Consider the following 22,758-nt stretch of genomic DNA (forward strand, 5'->3'; position numbering starts at 1 on the left):
TTTTTTAAACAGGGATTGTGACATTGACTAAAATATTGAATCTGTGTTCATGAATAAGGTTGTCTATGAAATCTACTGGGATCTTGATGTGCAGAGAATAGGAGGAAGAATGAAGGAAGAGTTTCTACCCAAGGGAAAATAGACTGCTTCCAAATGTGCAGAGCAGATCATACAGTGGACATTTTGCCATGTGGCACAGCTTATATGCCAATGCCAGATCAGTGCAGTTCTACATGGGCAGGTATCCTAAACCTTTTAGCAGCATTATGCCCATAGTTAATTATTGTACCTTCATAGATACATAGAGTATAGAGTGGACTGTTGTTCAAAGTACCTGTCATTTGCCCTGAGCTGAGCTGATGACTTCAAACAGAATAATGACTGTTGTTAAAATATTCAAGTAACAAATTGCTGTAATAATTTGACCATAGAAAATAGAGCATCTTATTTTCTTACCTGTGTTTCTGCAAACTCAAAATGTTGTTTATTCCATTCAGGATGTTGAAAATTGTTTATGTTCTGAACTCTGCTCTTAAAGCATCTATTTTTGTTTGCTCATTTTCACAGCAATTGCTGCCTCATGTCCGCATTTGGGATTCCGTTACTTTGAATACACTACATGTAATTGGCATGGGATTCTTTGATCGAGCTGTTACATGCATTGCATTTTCTAAATCAGTGAGTAATATTTAATGTATATTTAATTTGCTTTGTAAGCTTTTCAGGGCCAATTATAAGTTTTTCTAAATTAAGACTGCTGGATGTCTATGGAGATTCTCAGTCATCCAGATCATAGTTGTCTCAAAGGTGCTTTTTCAAAAGGCAACTGGACTATGTTGAGACTGCTGGAAATTCTTCTTTTGTAACGAAATGCATTCTTGGGTAACTTCAGTGTGGGTTGTATAGATTTTACAATGGATGGTATATAATACTATTTGTTTCTAGATATTCTATCTGAACAATATGAATTAGTTTTGTTTGATTGAAATCTTTACTTAATTAAGGAAGTTTTAAGTATAAGAACATAGTTTTCAAACATATTTATAGGTATAAATGTTGTTACATAATATCACTAAATAACTATCTGTATATTTTTCCCATTTCTTTACTTTTATTTTGGGATATGAGAAACATTTAGATGAAGAAAACAAGCCTCTCTTTCCCTTATCCCATTGTGTTTTTCTCAGTAGAAAAACTCAACTGCTCAACTGGAAGACAAGCTGGAATTAGCTGAATGCAGAAAGAGAGTCAGATTATTTCATTTGTTTTAGAATTCACACAGCTTGGGTTTTACATTTAAATACATAGTTGTTTAAGCAATTTGATCTCAACATTCTCAAGATACACCATTTTTTCAGGCAAAGTATTCATAATATCCTAAGTGCAAAACTGTAACTGGAAGATGAGTGCTTGGTTTTGAAATAGCAAACAAATGAGGGATGATGGAGTACCTCATACTTTATTTCAGAATGGGGGCAGTAACCTGTGCTCAGTGGATGACTCCAATGACCATGTGCTTTCAGTATGGGACTGGCAGAGGGAAGAAAAAGTTGCAGAGGTCAAGGTATTTTGCTTTTGTGTGTTGTACTTGAGACTAGAAGGTATTTTTGTGTGTGTGTGGTAAAAAAAATATCCATAATATTTCGCCTTCATTCCAACTTCTTGTTGATGTGTGATGTGACCACTAGTCCTGCTATTAAATTGTTTTCCTGTTTAAATGTATCCATTATAAATGAATGCTATGGGAGAAAATATCCTGCCTCTTCTGTACATCTGTAATAAGGCTTACTTATTAGTGGAAGAAATCATAACAAACTTGTTCTGTATGGATAAATTGGAAATGAAGAAAACAGCACTATTCATAGCTCTCATTTCTAAACTGTGCCAGGACCTTCTGGGACCGTATAAGGTGCAGATTTATCTTATAAATATTTAAGGTGCAGATTTATCTTTTTTGGTGTAAAACCCAACACTTACAACAATCCAATAACTTAAGATTCATGTATGAAAAATCATTATAAATCTTTAAACAATTCTTATTCATTTGTATATGTAAGTAGACTGTATACGTAAAAGTTATGTTCTTTTAAGACATGACACATTTTTCAAACCTTTTCATGAAGTATTTTGTGTTTATTTGTTTTAATTTAAATATGAAAGTTACAGTGCACTAACATGGTATCAAACAAGTTCTTATAACTTAATATTAAAATTATTACTTCTATTTGCAAATTTAAAGTATTTTCTTCTTCTTCTAGTGCTCTAATGAAGCAGTATTTGCCGCTGATTTTCACCCTACAGACACTAACATAATAGTTACATGTGGAAAATCGCATCTTTATTTTTGGACGATTGAAGGGAATTCTCTTATCAAAAAGCAGGGATTATTTGAGGTACAATGTTTATGTTCATTTATTTTTTCCCCTTGCAGCCAGAGTATCATTAGAGGAATGTTAATATTCTATCTCCCAGTTTTGCTCTGCTGTCGTGCTGTTTCTTTAGAAACACAAAGTCGTAAACCGACAAATTCATTTCTTTATTTCTTTTGTATTCTGAACTCCCTAGCAACCTTCATCTTACTGTATGTTTTTATTTCTTTTTTCTTTTTTAAATCCCAGCAAAATGATATTTCTCGTTAGAAACCATAAAATCAGTAATTTAATTATTTTAAAGTATTAAGTATTAACTATCCACTTAATCATGATTAAGTGAAGTTTGTTTTATTCCTGTTACCTACATAGCTAAGGATAATTAAAACTCAAAACTAGAATTACCTACATAATTAAGAATAATTTTAAAGAGTTTAAATTACTATATTATTAAAAACATGGCTATTTGATGATTGCACTATTAAGATATTGCTTTTGCTACTATTGATCACGATCACTTTCTTATTTTAGTAATCTTTCTGTGCTTAATAGAATCGCATTATGCACATTGTCATACTATATCTTTTATTATTTCTTTTCTCTTTTGCTTGATAAATCTTAAAGTGGAGGTTCTCTCTTTCTCTGTCTATTTCCTTGCCATTTTCCTGAGCTAATATTTCGCATCATCTACTAAAGAGATATTTTGGTTTTATCACACTTGTTCATACACTTTTTTGTCAAATTTATATCACCAATTATCTTTTAAGCATCTTAGCTGATAGACAATGGCTGTTGATACTATATTGCTTTCTAGAAGCATCAAGTCAAGACCAAGGGAGAGAAAGCATATATACAATATAGGCTATTTATATCATGTATGCCTATACTTATACAGTTGTGCTACTACATTAAGATTGTAATACAACTTTCTCACTTTTAAACAATGAACACAAGGCATTATTCTTTGAAAGATTACTGTATTTATTTATTTTTCTTCATTATCGAGGAAAGCAGTGTTTTTTTTAAAATTGTTAATACATTGATAACTGAACAGAATATATGAAATATATAATAAAAGTATATTGCTCATTGATATTCTATTTTATCATGCAGAAACAAGAAAAGCCAAAGTTTGTCTTGTGTGTGACATTTTCTGAAAATGGAGATACAATCACAGGAGATTCAAGTGGAAATATTTTAATATGGGGAAAGGGTAAGAAAAGAATGAACTTGCATAATAATAAATAACTTTAGAAATCTCTTTAGACATGCGCACAAAATAGAAGGTAAGGCTTTGGGGAATGATCTTTGAGACATATTTTAATCCTATTTTTATGCAAAATATTATTTTTCAAAATACTAAATAGGATTATATTAGGCTTATATTATATTATGGAAAGAAAGTATAGGTTACCTACATAAATTGCTTGGTTTATAAAAAACAACAACCCACCCACCCCATTTTCTGTAGAGCAGAGGAAAATATTTCAATAGAGTACTTTCAACTATTTTCATAGTGCATTTACAACTTCTAGTCCTAGATTGCTGGCACGATAGCTTTGTTCTTAATGTGTAAAAGGACAAATAACTCTTGAAATCTCTTTCTCTTCAATCTCTTTGCTTTGCAAAAGGGTGATGGTTGGAATTGACCAATTTCTATAGGCAATTTTTCCTTTACATCACACACACACACACACACACACACACACACACACACACACACACGAGAGAAATTGAAGAGAAAGAGATTTCCTGAGATGAGACTGTTTGCTTTCTACATGTCCAAAGCAGTGCAATTGCACCAGCAGCAGGATAGGTCAGGCAGATGAATTGCCTATACAAATTTCTTGCTCCCCCCACCCATCCCTGCAAAACAAAGACATTGGAAACAAAGAAATTTCAAAAGAATACTATAAACTGTTTCTATAGTGTATTTGTGGCCAGCACAATTTCATTGTTTTCGGTATGTACTGTATTAGAGCAAACAGCTTACTTTCTTGCAATCAGTTTCTCCAATCTTTCATCTCCACAATGGAGGAAAAAAGAAAAAAACAACCACACGTCTGGAACAAGACAAATATACATATTGTCTGCAATGGTGATCACATGGATGGGGGATGCTGTGAAGTTTGTAAATGAGTTGTAAGAGATTGAGCTGTTGCAATGGTTAGACTGCATTATTGCAGGCTAACTCTGCCCACAGCCAGGAATTTGATCCTGACAGGCTCAAGCTTGATGCAGCTTTCCAAGGTCGATAAAATGAGGACCCGATTGTTGGGGCAATATGCTGACATTTGTAAGTCACTCTGAATGCTGTAAAGCGTTATGGAATGGTATATAAATCTAAGTGCTATTGCTATTAAACAGGATAACCACTCAAGGCCCACTGCTTTAGGGAGTCTTAAGTGCAAGGAACAAACAGTTGAGCCTTTTCTATTGCGTTCCATTTCTTTGTAAAAGCCTATTATTTGAAATTAGACTTGCCCCAATCCTGTTTTGTTTCATATAAGTCATAAAAATCTGTTTTTTAAAGAAAGTCCTAAGCGGAGATCTAGGATGTTAGAAACCCAACCCTGCTGACTTATTATTTTTTCTTCTCAAAATGTTAACATTTCTTTAAAGTTCCTGACTAGAGAGAAATTATAGTGGCCACCACACTGTATTTCCTTTAGCAAAGGAAAAGCTAAATGAATAAACCAATAAAATATTATTTTTAGTGAGCTTCTTTCCTCTTCTTTCCAGGTACCAACAGAATAAGCACTGCAATTCAGGGAGCTCATGAAGGGGGTATATTTGCCCTTTGTATGTTACGAGATGGCACCCTTGTGTCTGGAGGTGGAAAGGACAGAAAGTTGATATCTTGGAATAGGAATTATCAGAAACTTCACAAAACTGAGGTAATAACTTCAGGCTTTAAAACTTCCCTGATAATATTTTTGTTTTAAAGTATGTTCATTGTTTTACCACTTGAGGCACTTTTCCTTATTTCCTCTAAAAATATTAGTGTGATTTTCATTACCAATATCTGTATTCTAAGTACATATATTGATAACTTTTGATAAATCCCATAACTCACCTGTTTTGAAGAGGTCATATCTTTTGATGCTTATCCTACAAATTTGCCCTACATATTCCTATCCTTTGAAATATACTGTATTTTTAATGGCACTTTGCATCCAAAGATATACCTATTTTGCCGTTGCACCCTTGAATGATTGAATTAAGAGACTATATTTTCTAAACAATTATCCTCTTTATTTGTGGGGGAATGCTTATCATAGTTCCATAGACCCATGGACCACTCATCAACTCTCTATATAGATCTTGGAAGCTGGTGAATAAAATGCAGTCTGGACAAACAGATGGTTTTTCTTGGAAAATGTAAAAATTATGCATTTATTACATTTGGTCGTAACTACTTTGGATTTGTGACTGAGAGTGACTATTAATCTCTCAACTTTTCTTCAGTGTAAATTCTGTTTCTTAGGAAAGAATAGGAGGGGTCCTCAGCTGTGCTTGTGAAACCCTTAAAAAGGCTTTGTTTCAAACTAAAAAACTGCTCTCAACTTCATTGTGTTCTGCTTCTTCTAACAAAAATTACTTCTGTCTTGCTTCCCAAAAGAAGTAACTGATTCAACTCAACTAGTATCTTACCCATCTCTTTCATATCTTTATATAAGCACAATAGGTTTGTACACTTGAAAAATAATTATATACACAGTCAATTTAACTATTTCATTTTTTTCTAAAACAGATTCTGGAGCAGTTTGGTCCTATAAGAACAATAGCAGAAGGGAAAGGTGACACTGTTTTAATAGGAACCACTCGAAACTTTGTGCTCCAAGGTTCTTTGTCAGGAGACTTTTCTCCCATTACCCAGGTAGTTATTATTTTTTATAATAACCTTCTTCTAAGACTCATGTTTTCAAAACATGTAAATTTATTATTTTTTAGAAAAATGCTGCATAATAAACCTGAACATTGCAGATGAGATAAGAACTTACTAAATACGTAGCAATTTTGTAGAAAGTCCATGTAACCCCAATTTACAGTTTTGCAGACAGGGAACAGAATAGATTTTTAAAGCTGTTTTTCTCTAGTATTACCAATAAAAGGACCAGATGTGGAATTATCTGCACTTCATTTAAAGACAATAATCCTGGATTACTAAACACAGAAGGCCTAAGCCTTCCTTTATACAAAGCAGTAAATTAATTATGCATAAATAAATTAGCATGATATTTGAACCTTGAAATTATAGATTACTGCATACAGACAAGCCAGGATTATTTCTTTTTACCCAAACAAGTAGACTAATTATGCATGGCTAAATTAGCATTATATTTAAATGTTAATTTCAAATGTAATCTTTGGCCGAGATATAATCTAAGTGGTTTGTTCCTGGATTGTATACTAGCTTGCATATGTGTGTAAAACCAAGTGAAATTAAACATAATATGCATCATCAAATACCTTATTTATGTAATGTTTTAATAGGATTTCTGGCTTAATGATGTTGTGCAAATTATTGTTCATCTTCCAAAGAAACGTTTCTATGTTCATTCAGGGCCATACTGATGAACTTTGGGGACTAGCAGCTCATCCAACCAAACCTCAGTTTTTTACATGTGGACAAGACAAACACATTATGCTCTGGGATGCGATCAGTCATCGTCCAATCTGGAACAAAACTATAGAGGTACTTTTTTAAAAAAAAATGGGGTGGAGTTAAAATATAATTTTGCCTTTATAACAAATTATTAAGTGAGAAATCGGGAATATTTTTAGAACTATCAGCTGTATTCACTTTGGACAAGCAAATCAAAGGAGAATCACTACTCAAAGTAGGCAAGAACAGAATCATTGCTATTATGTATTTCACTGTGTCCTTTCTTGGATATTCACACGACATTCATCTCAATACAATGTTAATTCATCTCAATATACATTATATATCCACCAACTCATGCATTCACCTCTAGAATCATTTTCATATAAATCCTATAAATTCCCATTCAGACACCTGCTTCACTTACATAATATCAAAGCTTCCCATTCATACAATTTGTTTCATGGTGCTTGTGACAAATTAAGCCATTTTTCATCATGTAATACAGAAAGTTTTCCAGGTATTCACTGTCTGAATGAAAGAAGAATCGCCTCTCCCCATTTCCCTCTACTAGAGACTTTAGCAAGGAGAATTGATAAATCTTGTATTGTGGTGCACTCTCACTCTGTTCACAGTTAGAAAGATTTGACAGAAATGGTTCATTCAATTTTTCCATATAATAATGACTTTCCAATCAATTTGGATAGTCTGTTAGATACCCTTGTAGAGCATAAGGCCAACACTTTATGGACAATGTCATGTAACATGCTGAGGATTTCATAACATGACAAGTTTTTAATTTCAAGAATGGCATGCTTCAACTTAAAAGACTCTTAACATTTGAAATATCATCCACAGCGATACTGTACAGGCATTCATCCAAACTTCATATACGTTCTGAGTGTTCACTTCTGAGACAAGTCAGCTAATTGTAAAAATCATGTTTAACGTATTTCAGTTTATTTTATTCTGAATGCTGAAAAAAACTAAGTATTCATAGTTTAGTGCTTAACTAATAATTAGGTAACTATGATCGTTGATAGATTTATTTATTTATTTATTTGTATCCTGCATTTATTATTTTTATAAGTAACTCAAGGTGACAAACACATCCAACATACTTTCCTCCACTTATTTTCCCAAGAACAAGAACCCTGTGAGGTGGGTTGGGCTGAGAAGAGTGACTGGCCCAAAGTCACCAGCTGACTTTCATAGCTAAGACTTAGTCACAGTCTTCTGCTTTCTAGCCTGGTGCCTATAGTGAATTTATATACATTAAAAAGAAAGAGAGAGAGAGAGAGAAAGAGAGAGAGAGAAAGAAAGGAAGGAAGGAAGGAAGGAAGAAAGAAAGAAAGAAAGAAAGAAAGAAAGAAAGAAAGAAAGAAAGAAAGAAAGAGAACACAGTATTTCTATGTTGACCAGTTTAGTCAGGCTGCTAACTAGGGCCACCATGGTGATTAATAGTCTATCTGGATTATTTATGTATGCTCAGTTTTTGAGTTTTTTTTTCTACTTAGCTAAATTGTGGATTTTCCTGCATCTGCTAATAGCTCTCTTTTGTGTGGATGGTACTGTCATGGCAACCTAAGCACTTGAAATAGAGGGAATGTCATGAGTATGTTTTGGAAACATAAAAATGACTGTTACTTTATTTGCATAAAATAAAATGTATTTGTGGTATTTATTTGTTTATTTATAAGGCAGCCCAATTCACCCTTAGTTACTCCAGGTGGTTTATAAAGATAAAAACCCAGTATAAAAAAAATAAAAAGCAATGCCTCCCCCCCTCAATATTCTTCATTAATGTAAGATACAGCCCAAAGTCAATATAGAGCAAAACCATATGAATTTAGTTATAAGCGTATGAAGTCTAACTAGGGCCCCAGATTAAAAAAAATATTTATTTTATTGTATGCTTTGTTTTGTTTTATTGTTTTATTTTATTTTTTATTTTATTGGATATAACACAATCTACAGTTACTTCTTTGTTCTTTTTTGTATAGTTTCATTGTGTGACTTTACTTAGCAACTTCTTGTTATAACAATGGGCAGAAATTCAGGCAAAATAAATTAAATTGGATTAAATTTATTTTTTCCAAGAAGATCCAAGCAATCCCTTATATTTTCTACTTCATTCATGGAATTATTTTCTTGTTACATTAGTTATAGGGTAAAGTGTTTCTGGCTTGAATGTCATTTTAGTTTACCTCATAAGAGTGACAGTAGATGACCAGGGTATGAGTAACATTGAGCTGCTTGATTCAGGAATAGGCACAACTGGTACACAATATGAAGCTGTGTAACCTCCTAGTTCTTACTGCCGCCTATTCTTTAAACAGGAGTTGAGTCCAGGAAGACATTTAGATTTCACAGCAGAGGTGGGTTGCTATCAGTTCGCACTAGTTCGGTAGAACCGGTTTGTCAAATCTACCAAACCGGTTAGAAAAGGTTCCACCAGTAGACCCGGAAAGCAGGCCACACCTACAGAAGAGGTTCCAAAATTTTTTGAAACACACAGACACACACAGATAGACTCACAGAGAAAGAGAAAGAAAAGAAAAAATAAAGAAAGAAAGAAAGAAAGAAAGAAAGAAAGAAAGAGAGATATGAAAGGAAGGAAAGGATATGAAAGGAAGGAAAGAGAGAGAGAGAGAGAGAGAGAGGGAAAACACCTGGCCGGCAAGCCACTCCCACCAGGTCACATAGCCAGCAAGCCACTCCCACAAAAGAGGCCACACCCACAGAGTAGGTTCGAAAATTTTTGAAACCCACCACTGTTTCACAGAGTCTGTTTGGTACCAAAGATGGTAAAGTCCAAGATCCAGAAAGCCCTAAAACCCAAACTCAGTCTTGCCAGGATTTAGTTGGAGCCTATATTCCCTCTTCCAGCCCCTTTAACAGCCTCCAGGACTGGAACAGAGTAGGAACAGCATCCTATCTGGCTCCAATTTTCTCTTCCAAGTTAGCTCAAGGGTTTATTTGATTTTGCAAAGTTCTCGATACAAATATTCAGTTCTGGAATCCTAGCATCATTTAGCCTTCATTTTAGTATATTGACCTTAATATCCTTTTTTAAAAATAATAATAATGCATAATTCTGTTACATAAATACCTTTCAGAAGTTTCACATTCAACAAAAATGATTTCACATTATTAGTCAAGTCCTTACATATTAATGATTTAATGTCTTAGGAACTTTATTCATATTATTGGTGATCGCTAAAATTTATTACATATCCTTTGAGAGTATGCTGTATCAGGAAAATCTTATTTTCAATGCCACAGTTCAATATGAATATTTAAATTATGCTTCAAACTTCATATTACAAAATTATTTTATGGCTTTGAGGCACTTCTTTCTGGAATATATGGAATAATCCATTTCCCGTCTGGCTCAGGTTGTATTCCTTTACCTTTCCCAGGTGACATGCCAAGTAAAGTGAGTTGTTAACACTTGAGAAGAATTATTTAAAACAAGAATATGAGCACATAAACTGTGTTTCGTAACAATTTGCTTTATATATAAATGTTTGAATGGCTATAATTGAACAAATATAATTCTTTTGGAACATTGTAGGATGCAGCACAGTCTTCTGGTTTTCATCCTTCAGGATCTGTAGTTGCAGTAGGAACACTCACAGGAAGGTAAGTCTTAAATATGTTGCCTCAGATAATGGGTTTTCTTAGGCATTAAATGGAGGTAGTCTTCAACCTACAGCCTTTTGTTCAGCGACTGTTGAAAATTGCAGCAGCACTGAAAATAGTATCTTATAGCTGTTCCTTTTACTTCTGACTGTCCCAGCATCCCCACAGTCACATGATTTTAAATGGAGTATGATGTATTTGTAACAGTTGCAGTATCCTGGTCACATGATTACCATTTGCAACTTTCCCAGCTGGCTTCTGACAAAGTCAGTGTGGGAAGCTGGATTCAATTAATGAGCACATAATTCACTGTGATAATTGCTAACATCCATGGCAAAGAAAGGTTGTAAAATCAAACACAGCTCACTTAACAATCACCTGCAACAGAAATGCTGCTCCCAGTTGTTATATATTGAGGATTATTTGTATTCACACGAAGTAAAAGTGAGGTTATATCCTGACTGTCATATGTTATTTTCAGTTAAATTTGATCCAAACTCATATAAAGATTGACCATTATATATGAGTTAAGACAGGGAAGGAAGAATGGTAATGATTGTAATAGTAATTAATAGTAATCATTTTTTGCACGTTTCCATCCAGAATTGTTGATATTTCAGAATTTAAGTATTTGACATTCTGAAATAACATTTGATCTCATGTTCAAAGCCTAGGAATACAAGATATTTGTATACCACCTAGCCTAGGCAGTTCACAAATAAAACATAAAAAGTAATATAGTGGTAAAGTAGAACAAAAGATGGCAAAAATTGTGCAACTACAAAAGCAGACTTGATGCAATGAATTTCTTTATGATCTACTCACAGCAAAGACATTTTCATGTAACCAAACTAAACCCAACTCAAAGAACCTTTTTAGAGCTGTTTGGTATGTGACTCAACATTGAATCCTATCAGTATACTAATATCATACGAGGTTGATTATACCTAGTTTGGGCAGTTTTTCATTAGCAAAATGATCTTATGGTCTTATGCTAGGCTCATCTAGGGCAGTGGTCCCAAGCCATTTTGACACCAAGACCAGTTTCATAGAAGAACAATTTTTCCACAGATCTGAGGGGGTGGTGGTTTCAGTTTTGCTCACTCACCCACCGTTTACCTTCAGGTGAGGGCCCACTGCCTAACAGGCCATGGACCAATGGCAGGCCATGGACCAGGGGTTGGAGACCTCTGATCTAGGGCCACATTTGTTAAATGAATCACTGCAGTTGTTAAATTAGTAACATGGTTGTTAAGTGAATCTGGTTTCCCCAATTCCTTTGCTTGGCAGAAGGTCACCAAAGAGTGACCCCGGGATACTGCAACTTTCATAAATGTGAGTCAGTTGCCAAGCATCCGAATGTAAATCACATGACCATGGGGATGCTGCAATGAGCATAAGTGTGAAAAATGGTTGTCAGTTTTTTAGTGTCATTGTAACTTTGAATGATCACTAAGTGAACTGTTGTAAGTTGAGGATTACCTGTACTAGGGTCTGCTCAGTTTTGTTATTTGACTGCTGAGGATAAGTTTTTTCAATTGTTTGTCTCAGTCCCTTAATAGAGCCTTCATGATTGGCTTTTTATATGGTAGCTATGGGACATGCTTCAGATATATAGATATTCCAGGATTCCACAGCATGGACATTGAGTGATGCTTCTTGGAGGGACCCAGGTTACCCTATTTGAAACTGACTCTTTGGTTGTTAGCTGCATCCTGTGTTCAACTCAGGATGTTCATAACGATGTATAAAAATATACAGTATGTTGTTTAGGCTCATGTTGTGTATAGTCTATTCCGTACTATTGGGCTACTTTTTGTAGTTTAAGCCATGGATACTTTAGCATTAAAAACTAATTTGACTTTCTCTAATGGGATCCATATCACAAAATAAATAGCCTCTGAGGTTGAAATAGAGCTCTTCCCTTTCTCAGTTTATTTATTTACAACTTTTACTTAATTTAGTTTTTATGCTAAAATTATATCTGTCATCCTTTAATATTTAGAGTAATACTTATATCCCATGTAAACCAACAGGAACTATTTATACAGAGAATACAAAGTTATAGAGGCTGAACTGCTATTTTTGATCTGATTCAGCAGCTTTCCTATGAAACAACTTTTCCTCTTAATGTTTTTATTAACAGGTGGTTTGTGTTTGATACTGAAACAAAGGATTTGGTCACTGTACATACAGATGGAAATGAACAGCTGTCCACAATGTGTTACTCACCAGGTTTGGAGTTGTTTAATTTGGCAACATTTAATCAGTTGGTTAATCAAAAAAGAATTTTCATAACATAGTTATTAATCTCCATAAATAACAGTTTTGCCATTCTTGTTTCTGCTGCTCAGAATCTCTGGAAATATAAAAAAGTTAATAGTGAATATATTTTGATTGGTATATTTTGAATATACCATTTCAATTGAAACAGACATTTCTTACTTTTTTCATCAATTGCAAATTTGTATCATTTCATTTTGGCATAATGAAGCTACCGTGACTTCTTTTGATTTAAGTGTGGTGTCTAAGCTCTTGTACCATGTTACTAGAATCCCTTTGAAAATAGTAGAATAATGAAGTGTTGTATCAAAAATCCATATGCATCAGATTTGTCCTAACCTAAGATGAACTATATGCTAGAATTCTCTGGAGGTAGAGCTGGATAGCTTGAAGTGACATAAAATATGGTTTTTTTATAAGCCGCAGGCTTATTGCGGAACCTAGAGTGTGATGGAACCCAGAGTGTCTTGTTTGATTGCTTGTCGCCAGGAGAGATTAGGGGGGGGGGGAGTATTGTTTTTACTCTTTGTATATTGGGTTTATATTTTTCACTTAGAATCACTGAAAGTGAGTGGGCAGCTATATAAATTATCTAAATAAATAAGCAAATAGAATTTTAATAGAATTTAATCACATTTCCTTGTAGTAATGAGAAGCTTGCCAGGGCATATCCTAATCACTTTTGGAAACCAGATACCTCAGTATCCAATTGCTGCTATGACTATATGTCTTTTGCCCATTTGTCACTGGTGGACCATGCTAAAAGCTTACTTTCTATGTTGACTCAGCGCAGTTGACTTGTGCATTCATCCCTTATGATCCAAACCACCAAGTATTGCTGTTTTCATTCATTGATCTGAATGAAATATAAGTAACCAATTAATTAATTGTATATAGCTGTCCAGCTCACCAATGGTGACTATGGGGAGCAAACCAGAATAAATAAGAATAAATAAAACATACAATATAAAAATCTTATTAATAAATATCATAATAGCAAAAATACAGATTGCCCCTCAAGCAGCTAAGCAGGTCTTAAATTTTCTAAGCTTGAATAAAAGCTCTTGGTGAAATATATGCTATTAGTATATTATAATCCTAGTATGATAATTATTAAAACCTCAAATTGTATTATGGTGGGTTCCTCAAGGGCAGTATCTATAATACAATTCCTTGTACAAAATATGAATAATAAAATTAAACAAATCCTATGATAAAAAAAATAAGCTAAGAATATGTTTTTAAAAAGAAATCATCACAGCTCAACACCATACCCCATAAGTCTAAAAACCTTTGTAAATCTTTAAGGAGTGAAGATAACTGTCAACTTTCTTTTGACATTCCATGCAGAGAATTGGCAGAGCCGGATCTCAGATTACAGTAGCTGGGTTGAGATGAATGAAACTATTGGATAATGTGATTTATGACACAGACTGAAGGGAGGACAGGAACACGGGCAAAGTTCAGAAGCAGATAAAGAAAGCAAAAAAGATGGCTGCGAATAAGAAATGCCTAATGAAGAATGCCTAATGAAGCTGTTAATAAATTACAGCTTTTTGTATTACAATATTGGGTGGCTTATTATGAAGCTGGCATCGTTAGGGTACTTTACAAAAACAAAGAAAATGTCATTGAAATGATTTATATCAATTGATAAACTTAGATGTCTTCATTCCCTGAAATAAGACCTCAGATTTAAGCTGAAACATGGAAAAACTCATGTAGGAAAAAGGGATCTTTTGCTAGTGCCTTATAATATGTAATCTCTCTTCCAGATATCTTTTAAAAGTGCTTGCTCAAGTGATAATTCTGCTTCATCAGTATGGTTACAGTTTTATTGCTTCTGTTTTGCAGATGGCAACTTCTTGGCAATAGGCTCTCATGACAATTGCATTTATATATACAGTGTTAGTGACAATGGAAGAAAATATAGTAGAATTGGCAAATGTTCAGTAAGTCATAATCTTATTACATACAAGCTTATTTTTGTATTTATTTAATATCCCGTTGATTTATTTAATATCTTGAAAGTAACAAAATATTTGAAAAATAAAAATATTTGAAAATATTAATTCTATTGAAAGATTAATGTATATTTAAATGATTAAATATTCTTTATAATTGTGCCTATCCTGGGGAACAGTATCTCTCCCCTAAAATGTACACGCTTCAACTTTGTTAGCCTTTTAAAAGGCCTAAAAACATGGTTCTTACTCAGGCTTTAGGATAGAATGTTAGTGATGTCCTGCACTGATTGAGGAGTTGAATAGAGTGAGTTTTTTGACATTTTTTTGTTTGCATTACTTCCAGGTAGACAGTAACAATAATTTGGGGTTCAAAAACAAAAGAGTAAATAGTCAAGAATTTTTTGCATTTATGAACCAATAATTAAAATAATTTTGAAATTGGAAAATTAGTTACTGATTTCCCATTCAAATTATACAGTCAGGATTATTATAAAGTAAATACTCAAGGCAAATACAAGTTTTTAGGTCAAAGTATAATGGTTTGTGAGAAAGATGTTGGGAGACTGGACAAAAAGATGCTGCCAAGAGAATGGTCAGCTAAGAAACAGCTTAGTCCATAGTTGGATAGTGGATGGGAGATATCCTCCCTTTTTTATTTTTTATTTTGGACTGCAAAAGAGACGAGTGGGTGAGAGAGAAATATACTTGCAGACTTGCAAGATTCTGTCATTGTAGCTTTACAAATAGTATTAAGTCATCTGGCCATGTTTCCTATCTGGTTTGCCCCAGGAGGGTGAGTAGATTTAGATTTAGATTTTAGATTTTTAGATTTTATTAATATTTATAGGCCGCCCTTTTCCCTGAGGGGACTCAGGGCGGCTTACATAAAATGGGGAAGGGAGGGTACAGACAATAGACACAAAATAGTACATAAAAGTAAAATAGTAAACAACATTCATTTATCATTCGGGTGGGGACAGATTATCTTTATCCCCAGGCCTGACGGGCTAGCCAGGTCTTAAGGGCTGTGCGGAAGGTCTGGACGGTGGTGAGGGTACAAATCTCCATGGGGAGATCGTTCCAAAGGGTCGGAGCTACTACTGAAAAGGCTCTCCTCCGTGTGGTTGCCAGTCGACACTGACTGGCAGATGGTACTCGGAGGAGGCCTAATCTATGCGATCTAATTGGTCGCAGGGAGGTAATTGGCAGAAGGTGGTCTCTCAAGAGTACCTTTTGGTTCTTTTGATATTTCAAAGTGAAAAAAGGGGTTAGTTTTTTAGTCACTCTACTGGAAACATTCCACAACTTCTGGTTTGTTGCAAGATGTAACTATGTATAATGTTATGCTGTTGGAATTAATACAATGCATCTCTTCATAGGGTCATTCCAGTTTCATTACTCACTTGGATTGGTCTGCTAACTCTCAGTATCTTGTGTCTAATTCAGGGGACTATGAAATCCTATACTGTAAGTAACAAATAGTATATTGCCTTGAATACAGACTTTGTTCTTTAGTACCAAGATTCGATTACAGAGATTATCTTTGGTATTTTAGTTTTCAGTTAGTGTTGTCCTAAAGCTTTATCATTAATGTTACATTTATTTTCATTCCCATTCTTTATTCTTAATAGGGGTTCCTTCAGCTTGTAAGCAAGTAGTAAGTGTTGAAACCACTAGAGATATAGAATGGGCTACTTACACGTGTACTTTAGGATTTCATGTTTTCGGTAAGTATATGACATTCAGTACTGCCATCTATAGGCAATTTATTATATTTATAATGTTGGGGGCATACCTTTTCATTCATCTCTTATAACATGTTAAGGCTCTTTTAATGTTGAGACTCCTTGTTTTATAGTATGATTTTTTAAAATTGATTGTTCCTGGCTATAATATTAATATCTCTTTCTATTCCATGCTTGTATTCTTCATAGTTATGGGTACATGATCAATTTAATAGCACTACTACTGTAATTACTACATTGTAATCAACATAAATTCTATTTTTCTTTTTTCACAGCAGCATATTTGGTCTGGTGTCATACGTCGTGCTAAGCCATAATGACTTTGTATTGGACCATCTTACTCTAACTACCATTATTTATAAACCTTAGCTTATATTATATAATTTAAATTAGCTATTGTCATATATTGAAAAATACACGGTTTAGTCATGATATATTTACACAGTCTATGTTTTCTAAACCTATCTAACAAAACTTTTTTTTCATTTAAACCAGTGCTATATCTCAGCACATGTTTCAGTCTCTGTTTTTATCTGGGAGATCCAGATTCTGATAGGTGCCAAGAAATGGGAACTGGATTGTTTGATGCCATATTTTAAGCAGTTCAGAAATATAATGCTGATAGATTTGTAGTTTTGGCAAGAAGTGGGATCTTCAAAAAGTTGAATATATAAATGATTATTTCTTATTTTAGGTGTGTGGCCAGAAGGTTCAGATGGCACAGATATAAATGCCCTTTGTCGCTCACATGAAATAAATTTATTATCAACTGGTGATGACTTTGGCAAAGTACATCTCTTTTCTTATCCATGTTCACAGTTTAGGGTAAGGCACTAGCTATATTAGAGACTATTTGCATAAGTTGTTCTGATTAAAGTGTTCATACTACTTGATTTGAATATTTTGAAGAAGGTATCTTTTGTATTCTGCCAACTTCAATTTAACATTGTTTCAGTTAATATTTTAATAATTAGATATACTAAATTACATTTATAATTAGATTTGTTTCTTTCATTGAATTTCATGCAGATTTTTAGATAATACTATATCTATAACAATTTATATCACAGTCATTCAGTAAATACATATATTGGTCTATATAGGTTTCCGCATTAGCATTTTAAAATGTTATCAAATGATATTAATTAATTTAGATAAAGCTGTTCACTAAAGAATTACAGAACAATTTATTTAATAAATTACAAAACAGAAAACATTAAGAGTTGCATGCCTGAAATAACGTAATTATTTGATATCTGTCTTCTCAAACAAGCTAGGAAATGCGCTTACACCAAATAGCAATAGCACTTAGACTTAGATACTGCTTCATAGTGCTTTATACAGCACACTCTAAGCAGTTTACAGAGTCAGCATATTAACCCCAACAATCTGGATCCACATTTTACTGATCTTGGAAGGATGGAAGGCTGAGTCAACCTTGAGCTGAACCTTGAACAAAGAAACTGAACTCCTAGCAGTAAGCAGAGTTAGCCTGCACTACTGCATTCTAATCATTGTGCCACCATGGCCATCAATGTTATAACCATTCCTCCAATTTTAAATATAAAATTGGTTTTCTTCATTTTTTATAGCTTTCAAAATATATCCTAAAATTCCTTAATGAATCTGATATGTTAGATATTATGGTGTACATTTTCTTATTTTTGATGTAGTATTCATTTCTAGGAAATATATTGCTCTATTAAAAAAGATAAATGTAACTCCTGTGGCCTTGCAACTATGTAAATTGGCTTACTAATTCTTAGTCTTATCAGTGAACAAGTGGCCATAGATAAGAATACTGTTTTCAAACATTAGAGACAAAATCAATATCTCTGCTCCAATGGGAAGCTTGGTTAAATGTTTAAATTTAGATTTAAACATTTAATGCCCTGGCGTGCAGTAATGGTTTTTTTTTTTTTTTAAAGCAAATTGTTCTGGGACCAATGCAAATTATGTTACATAATCTGGTTGCCAATCAAAGAAGGAGTTCCCACATTAGAAGCAGTGAGAAGCAAATGCATTTGAAAACAATCTATTTGTCTGTCTATGGAGATTCTCAGTCATCCAGGTCATGATTATCCCAAAGGTGCTTTTTCAAGAGACAATTGGACTTTCTGGTTTTTCTTTGAAGATGTTTCACTTCTCATCCAAGAAGCTTCTTCAGCTCTGACTGGATGGTGGGGAATGTCAGAGCTGAAGAAGCTTCTTGGATGAGAAGTGAAATGTCTTCAGAAAGTCTGGTTGCCTCTTGAAAAAGCAACTTTGGGAAAATCCATTTGTCTGTGTACTATATCTTCCTTTTATGCTGGACTAATATCCTGGTAGAGAGTCGGTATGGTCCATTACCATACCATCAGTGTGGTAAGGAGAGAGAGAATCTGAGCTCTAGTCCCCCGTTAGGCCCAAAGATAGTTGGGTGACCTTGGGCCAGTCTCTTTTTTCTGAACCCTAGCAAGTTGGCACAACAAACCACTTTTGAAATCTTGCCAAGAGAACTGCAGGGCTTGTCTAAGCAGTTGCCAGGAGTCAACAGTGACTTGAAGGCACACACAAAAAATGGTGGCTGCAGCAGCCATAGCAAATCTCCAATGTGGATTTATCAAGGAAGTGTAGATTTTAGCCATAAGCATAGTGATGTACCTTCCTGGCATGGCTGATGGAAGCAAAAATAATGCTAGACTATAAAAGTGGTTTGTTCCCTTTTTCTTGTTTATTTCCCAGCCTAACTTTTATCCCTGACATTCCCTGGTAGTTGCCCATCGGGTCTGGTCTTGCTTAGCTTCCGAGCTGAGTCAAGGTCAGATAGGTGGTATCACCTGCTGAACAACATGGCATGATTTCTCTCTAAATTGGCCTCTAATTATTAGCTATAACTGACAGGTTTTGTTGTTCCCTTTACCAATTATGACTGTATTACTGAATGTGCCTTTTTATTAATGTCTTTCAGGCTCAAAGTCATGTGTATGGTGGGCATAGCAGTCATGTAACCAATGTAGATTTTCTATATGAAGATACTCATCTCATCTCTACAGGTGGAAAAGATACTAGCATTATGCAATGGCGAGTTGTTTAGGAGAATCCTTGCATGAAGCTATATGTGCAAACAAGAACTGGCCTTGCATCAAAGTTCTGTACAAAATGTATATTGAAAATTTAACAGTATGGTTACTGTCTAGCCTAGCCACTGTGATTTTGAAATTCTTACAAACCTCAGGAAAGTTAAGTCCTTGGCTACTTACCATAATTATTTTGGTTATTCATTAAGCGTCACTTCAAAAAACAATTATCATCTCTTTGTTGTATATTATATGAAGAAATTCAAGTTTAAAATGAAGTCATGGCTTGAATATTTATGCAATATAAATGAAAAAAATTATGAAATAGTCACCAAAAAGCTTATTCTACTATTACACATGGCTGCTTCGCTGTTTTATTGTTTATCAGCTTTGTACTGTCTAACTACATTGTCAGAATATCAATGATTGCATAAATGATGGTACATCTATTTCTAATAAACAGTGAAGAAAGCAGACAGAAATTTTAGGCCAAGGTGAGATAAGTGAACAACCATTAAACACTGCTGTTCTGTGTTGTTCATTTCAGTGGAACCTTCATAGGTTTGCCTGTGAAATGAAATATAAGGTTCAAACAACATTTCTGGCCAATTTGCTACTAGAGTTATAAATCCTTTAAAAGAATAAATGTGAAGATTAGAATTTTCATTGATTTGCAACTAAAGAATTAAGTTCAGTAAGATTAACATTGTTGGATTGTGCTTTGATTTCATTGTCTCTGAAATTATACATAATTATACATTGTATTACATTATACTACTGTATCTATGCTGCAGAAATCCAGATAAACACCAGATGGCAGCAAGGAGCTGAAATATTTTTTCTGCCATCTAGCTGAATGGAAGGGAATGTAAGAACAACGTTCTTATGTAGATTTTTACAGCACAGATGTGGTAACCCTAAATGTGGACTACCACAGGTTTAACTTGAATATGGGAGCAGGAATTACAGCTCCAACTTAAATTGAAGGATTAAAAATTAATGAACATTTCTTACAAATAATGACCTGTCTGATCCCTTCTCAGATGTTTGGTTGATAGAGGAAATCATTCTGTATGTTGATCAGCATGAATGTTTATACGTGTATAAAACTGTTAGAAGTTCCTAAGAAATAGTGAGTCATTCAAAGCTTTACTTGTCTTTTGCTTATGGATATTGTATATTTGTATTTTAAGACTCAGTAGATCATGTATAAAGAGATCTTTTTAAGCTTACTATAAACCAGCAGAGGAAATGGGAAAATAAACATGTGAACCATTAAGAAAAAAAATCTGGTTCCCTGGGACAAATATGTTTGCTATGTTTTTAGAGGTGTCTGTGAAGCAGTATTCAGTTGAAGAGGTCTGTATCCCATTGCAGAGGACCTCTGACATCAAATCATATAATGCTACCACTTGACAAAATAAAGTTTGGGAATGCCCCGTATAATAATGAACAATTTCACCCTTTTTTGCTCTTGAGTTTTTCATGGATTGGTACTTACAGTACAAGAAGATACTGCATTTTGCAATGAAGTAAAACTAGTAATAGTGTAAAATAGCTCATATGCCCGAACATGTTTTGTTTAACCCAGGGGTGTCAAACTCACGAATTGTGACCCCCCCCTTCGCTAAAATGCGGGTGGGCGTGGCCAGCACGTGATGCATCTAGCCCGTGGCCCATGAGTTTGACACTCCTGGTTTAACCAATTGAAAATTACTGTTTGTATTGGGGAATCTATCTAAATATTTGAAATGAACCAAATTATAAGCAGGCTCTACAAGGCTAAATAATAAAGGGCTTTTTTCCTCAAGTGGAAAGGGAACATTAAGCTCCAGTTTTTAGAGGTTGAAGTTTTAATAAATTGATAGCCTTCTATATTACGTTTCCAACATGCTACATTGAAATTGCAGGACACCAATAAACATCAATATACTGCTTTGATTAAAATTATACCTTGCAATATGAGTTGAATTTGACAATGAAACTTTTAATGTATTATACAAGAATATAACTTTCCAAAGCATTTTGAATCTGCATGAACTTTGCCTTTGTATTTGTAATTATTATATTTTATTCAGAGAATATGAAATCAGACCATTAGTGCTGGATTCCTATAAACAAAATTCATAGAATTTATTGCTGCATTATGTGTCTAAGCACTTGAAATAAATTGCAGTGAATACTACAATAACAGAAAATTTATATAAAAACATCTAAACTCAGTAAAACTTTTAACAAAATCAGTGCTAGATAAAATAACAATACTTTAGAAATCAAAACTAGAGAAAAATCAGAACAATTCTAAAATTGGGAAAATATACTGAAAAATATGAAGTTAAAATAACTGTTGTAAAACATTTTTTCATATACTCTCTTTCAATTAGTTTTTAATAAACATTTTTCAATGGATATTAAAATTATAACAATGCATTTACTCAGATTAGTAGGATGTGAGCCCTGGTTATCACCTCTGAGTAATTTCTGTTCTACCCCTGAAAGCTCCCATATCTGGTTCCATCAAATTGATTCAGGATTGTAGGAGGGTCTTACTCTTTGTAGGTGTACATTATAAATGACTATAGTGTATTTGTTTTGTTTTGTTTTAATCTAATACTATAAAAACAAAAGTCTTGTCAGGATGTTTTTCACTTAGGATTGCAAAAGATCAAGCTCACGATTTGTTAAATTCTACTATCAGTGTAATAGTGGCTCAATCCATAGAATCAATATGGTCCACCATACTGTTTTTCACAGTGGCCACTCATTTTCCTGTGGGTGCTCTCAAGAAAGAACAGAGGCCTTCCAACTGTTCCTATGCAACTGGTATTCCTTTGTAATTAGTAGAAGAGACTGCTAATATTTAATAGATTTCTCCTCCATGGATGTATAAAACCATCTAAGTGAGTGGCCATTACCATGCCATGTGATGAATTTGACACCTTAATTATATGTCGTGTGAAGAAATACTTTGTTCTTCTTGTCTTCTAAAAAGCCTTATTAGATGGCCTTTTTGGGGAGGAGAAAAAAGCTGTGTACTTTCACCATGCCATGGAAAATAATTGTACATATCAGTGTTACTTT

At 34.0% G+C, this 22,758-nt stretch overlaps 1 protein-coding gene across 3 annotated transcripts in view; it reads left to right on the top strand.

Annotated features, from left to right (window-relative positions):
- Positions 1-21,130, top strand: part of EML1 (EMAP like 1) — a 126,009-nt gene extending 104,879 nt beyond the window's left edge. For all 3 annotated transcript variants that reach the window (XM_032234201.1, XM_032234193.1, XM_032234209.1), the window contains 14 exons: positions 568-678; positions 1,469-1,564; positions 2,259-2,393; positions 3,483-3,582; positions 5,112-5,266; positions 6,124-6,249; positions 6,937-7,068; positions 10,556-10,623; positions 12,770-12,858; positions 14,761-14,858; positions 16,253-16,340; positions 16,505-16,600; positions 17,313-17,443; positions 19,569-21,130. In XM_032234201.1, coding sequence (XP_032090092.1) covers positions 568-678; positions 1,469-1,564; positions 2,259-2,393; positions 3,483-3,582; positions 5,112-5,266; positions 6,124-6,249; positions 6,937-7,068; positions 10,556-10,623; positions 12,770-12,858; positions 14,761-14,858; positions 16,253-16,340; positions 16,505-16,600; positions 17,313-17,443; positions 19,569-19,694 — 1,551 coding nt within the window. In that variant the 3' untranslated portion in view covers positions 19,695-21,130. The remainder of the gene's footprint in view (positions 1-567; positions 679-1,468; positions 1,565-2,258; positions 2,394-3,482; positions 3,583-5,111; positions 5,267-6,123; positions 6,250-6,936; positions 7,069-10,555; positions 10,624-12,769; positions 12,859-14,760; positions 14,859-16,252; positions 16,341-16,504; positions 16,601-17,312; positions 17,444-19,568) is intronic.
- The last annotated feature ends 1,628 nt before the right edge of the window (positions 21,131-22,758 follow it).

The sequence above is a fragment of the Thamnophis elegans genome, chromosome 1, assembly GCF_009769535.1.
Source record: "Thamnophis elegans isolate rThaEle1 chromosome 1, rThaEle1.pri, whole genome shotgun sequence".
Classification (NCBI taxonomy): Eukaryota; Metazoa; Chordata; class Lepidosauria; order Squamata; family Colubridae; genus Thamnophis; species Thamnophis elegans.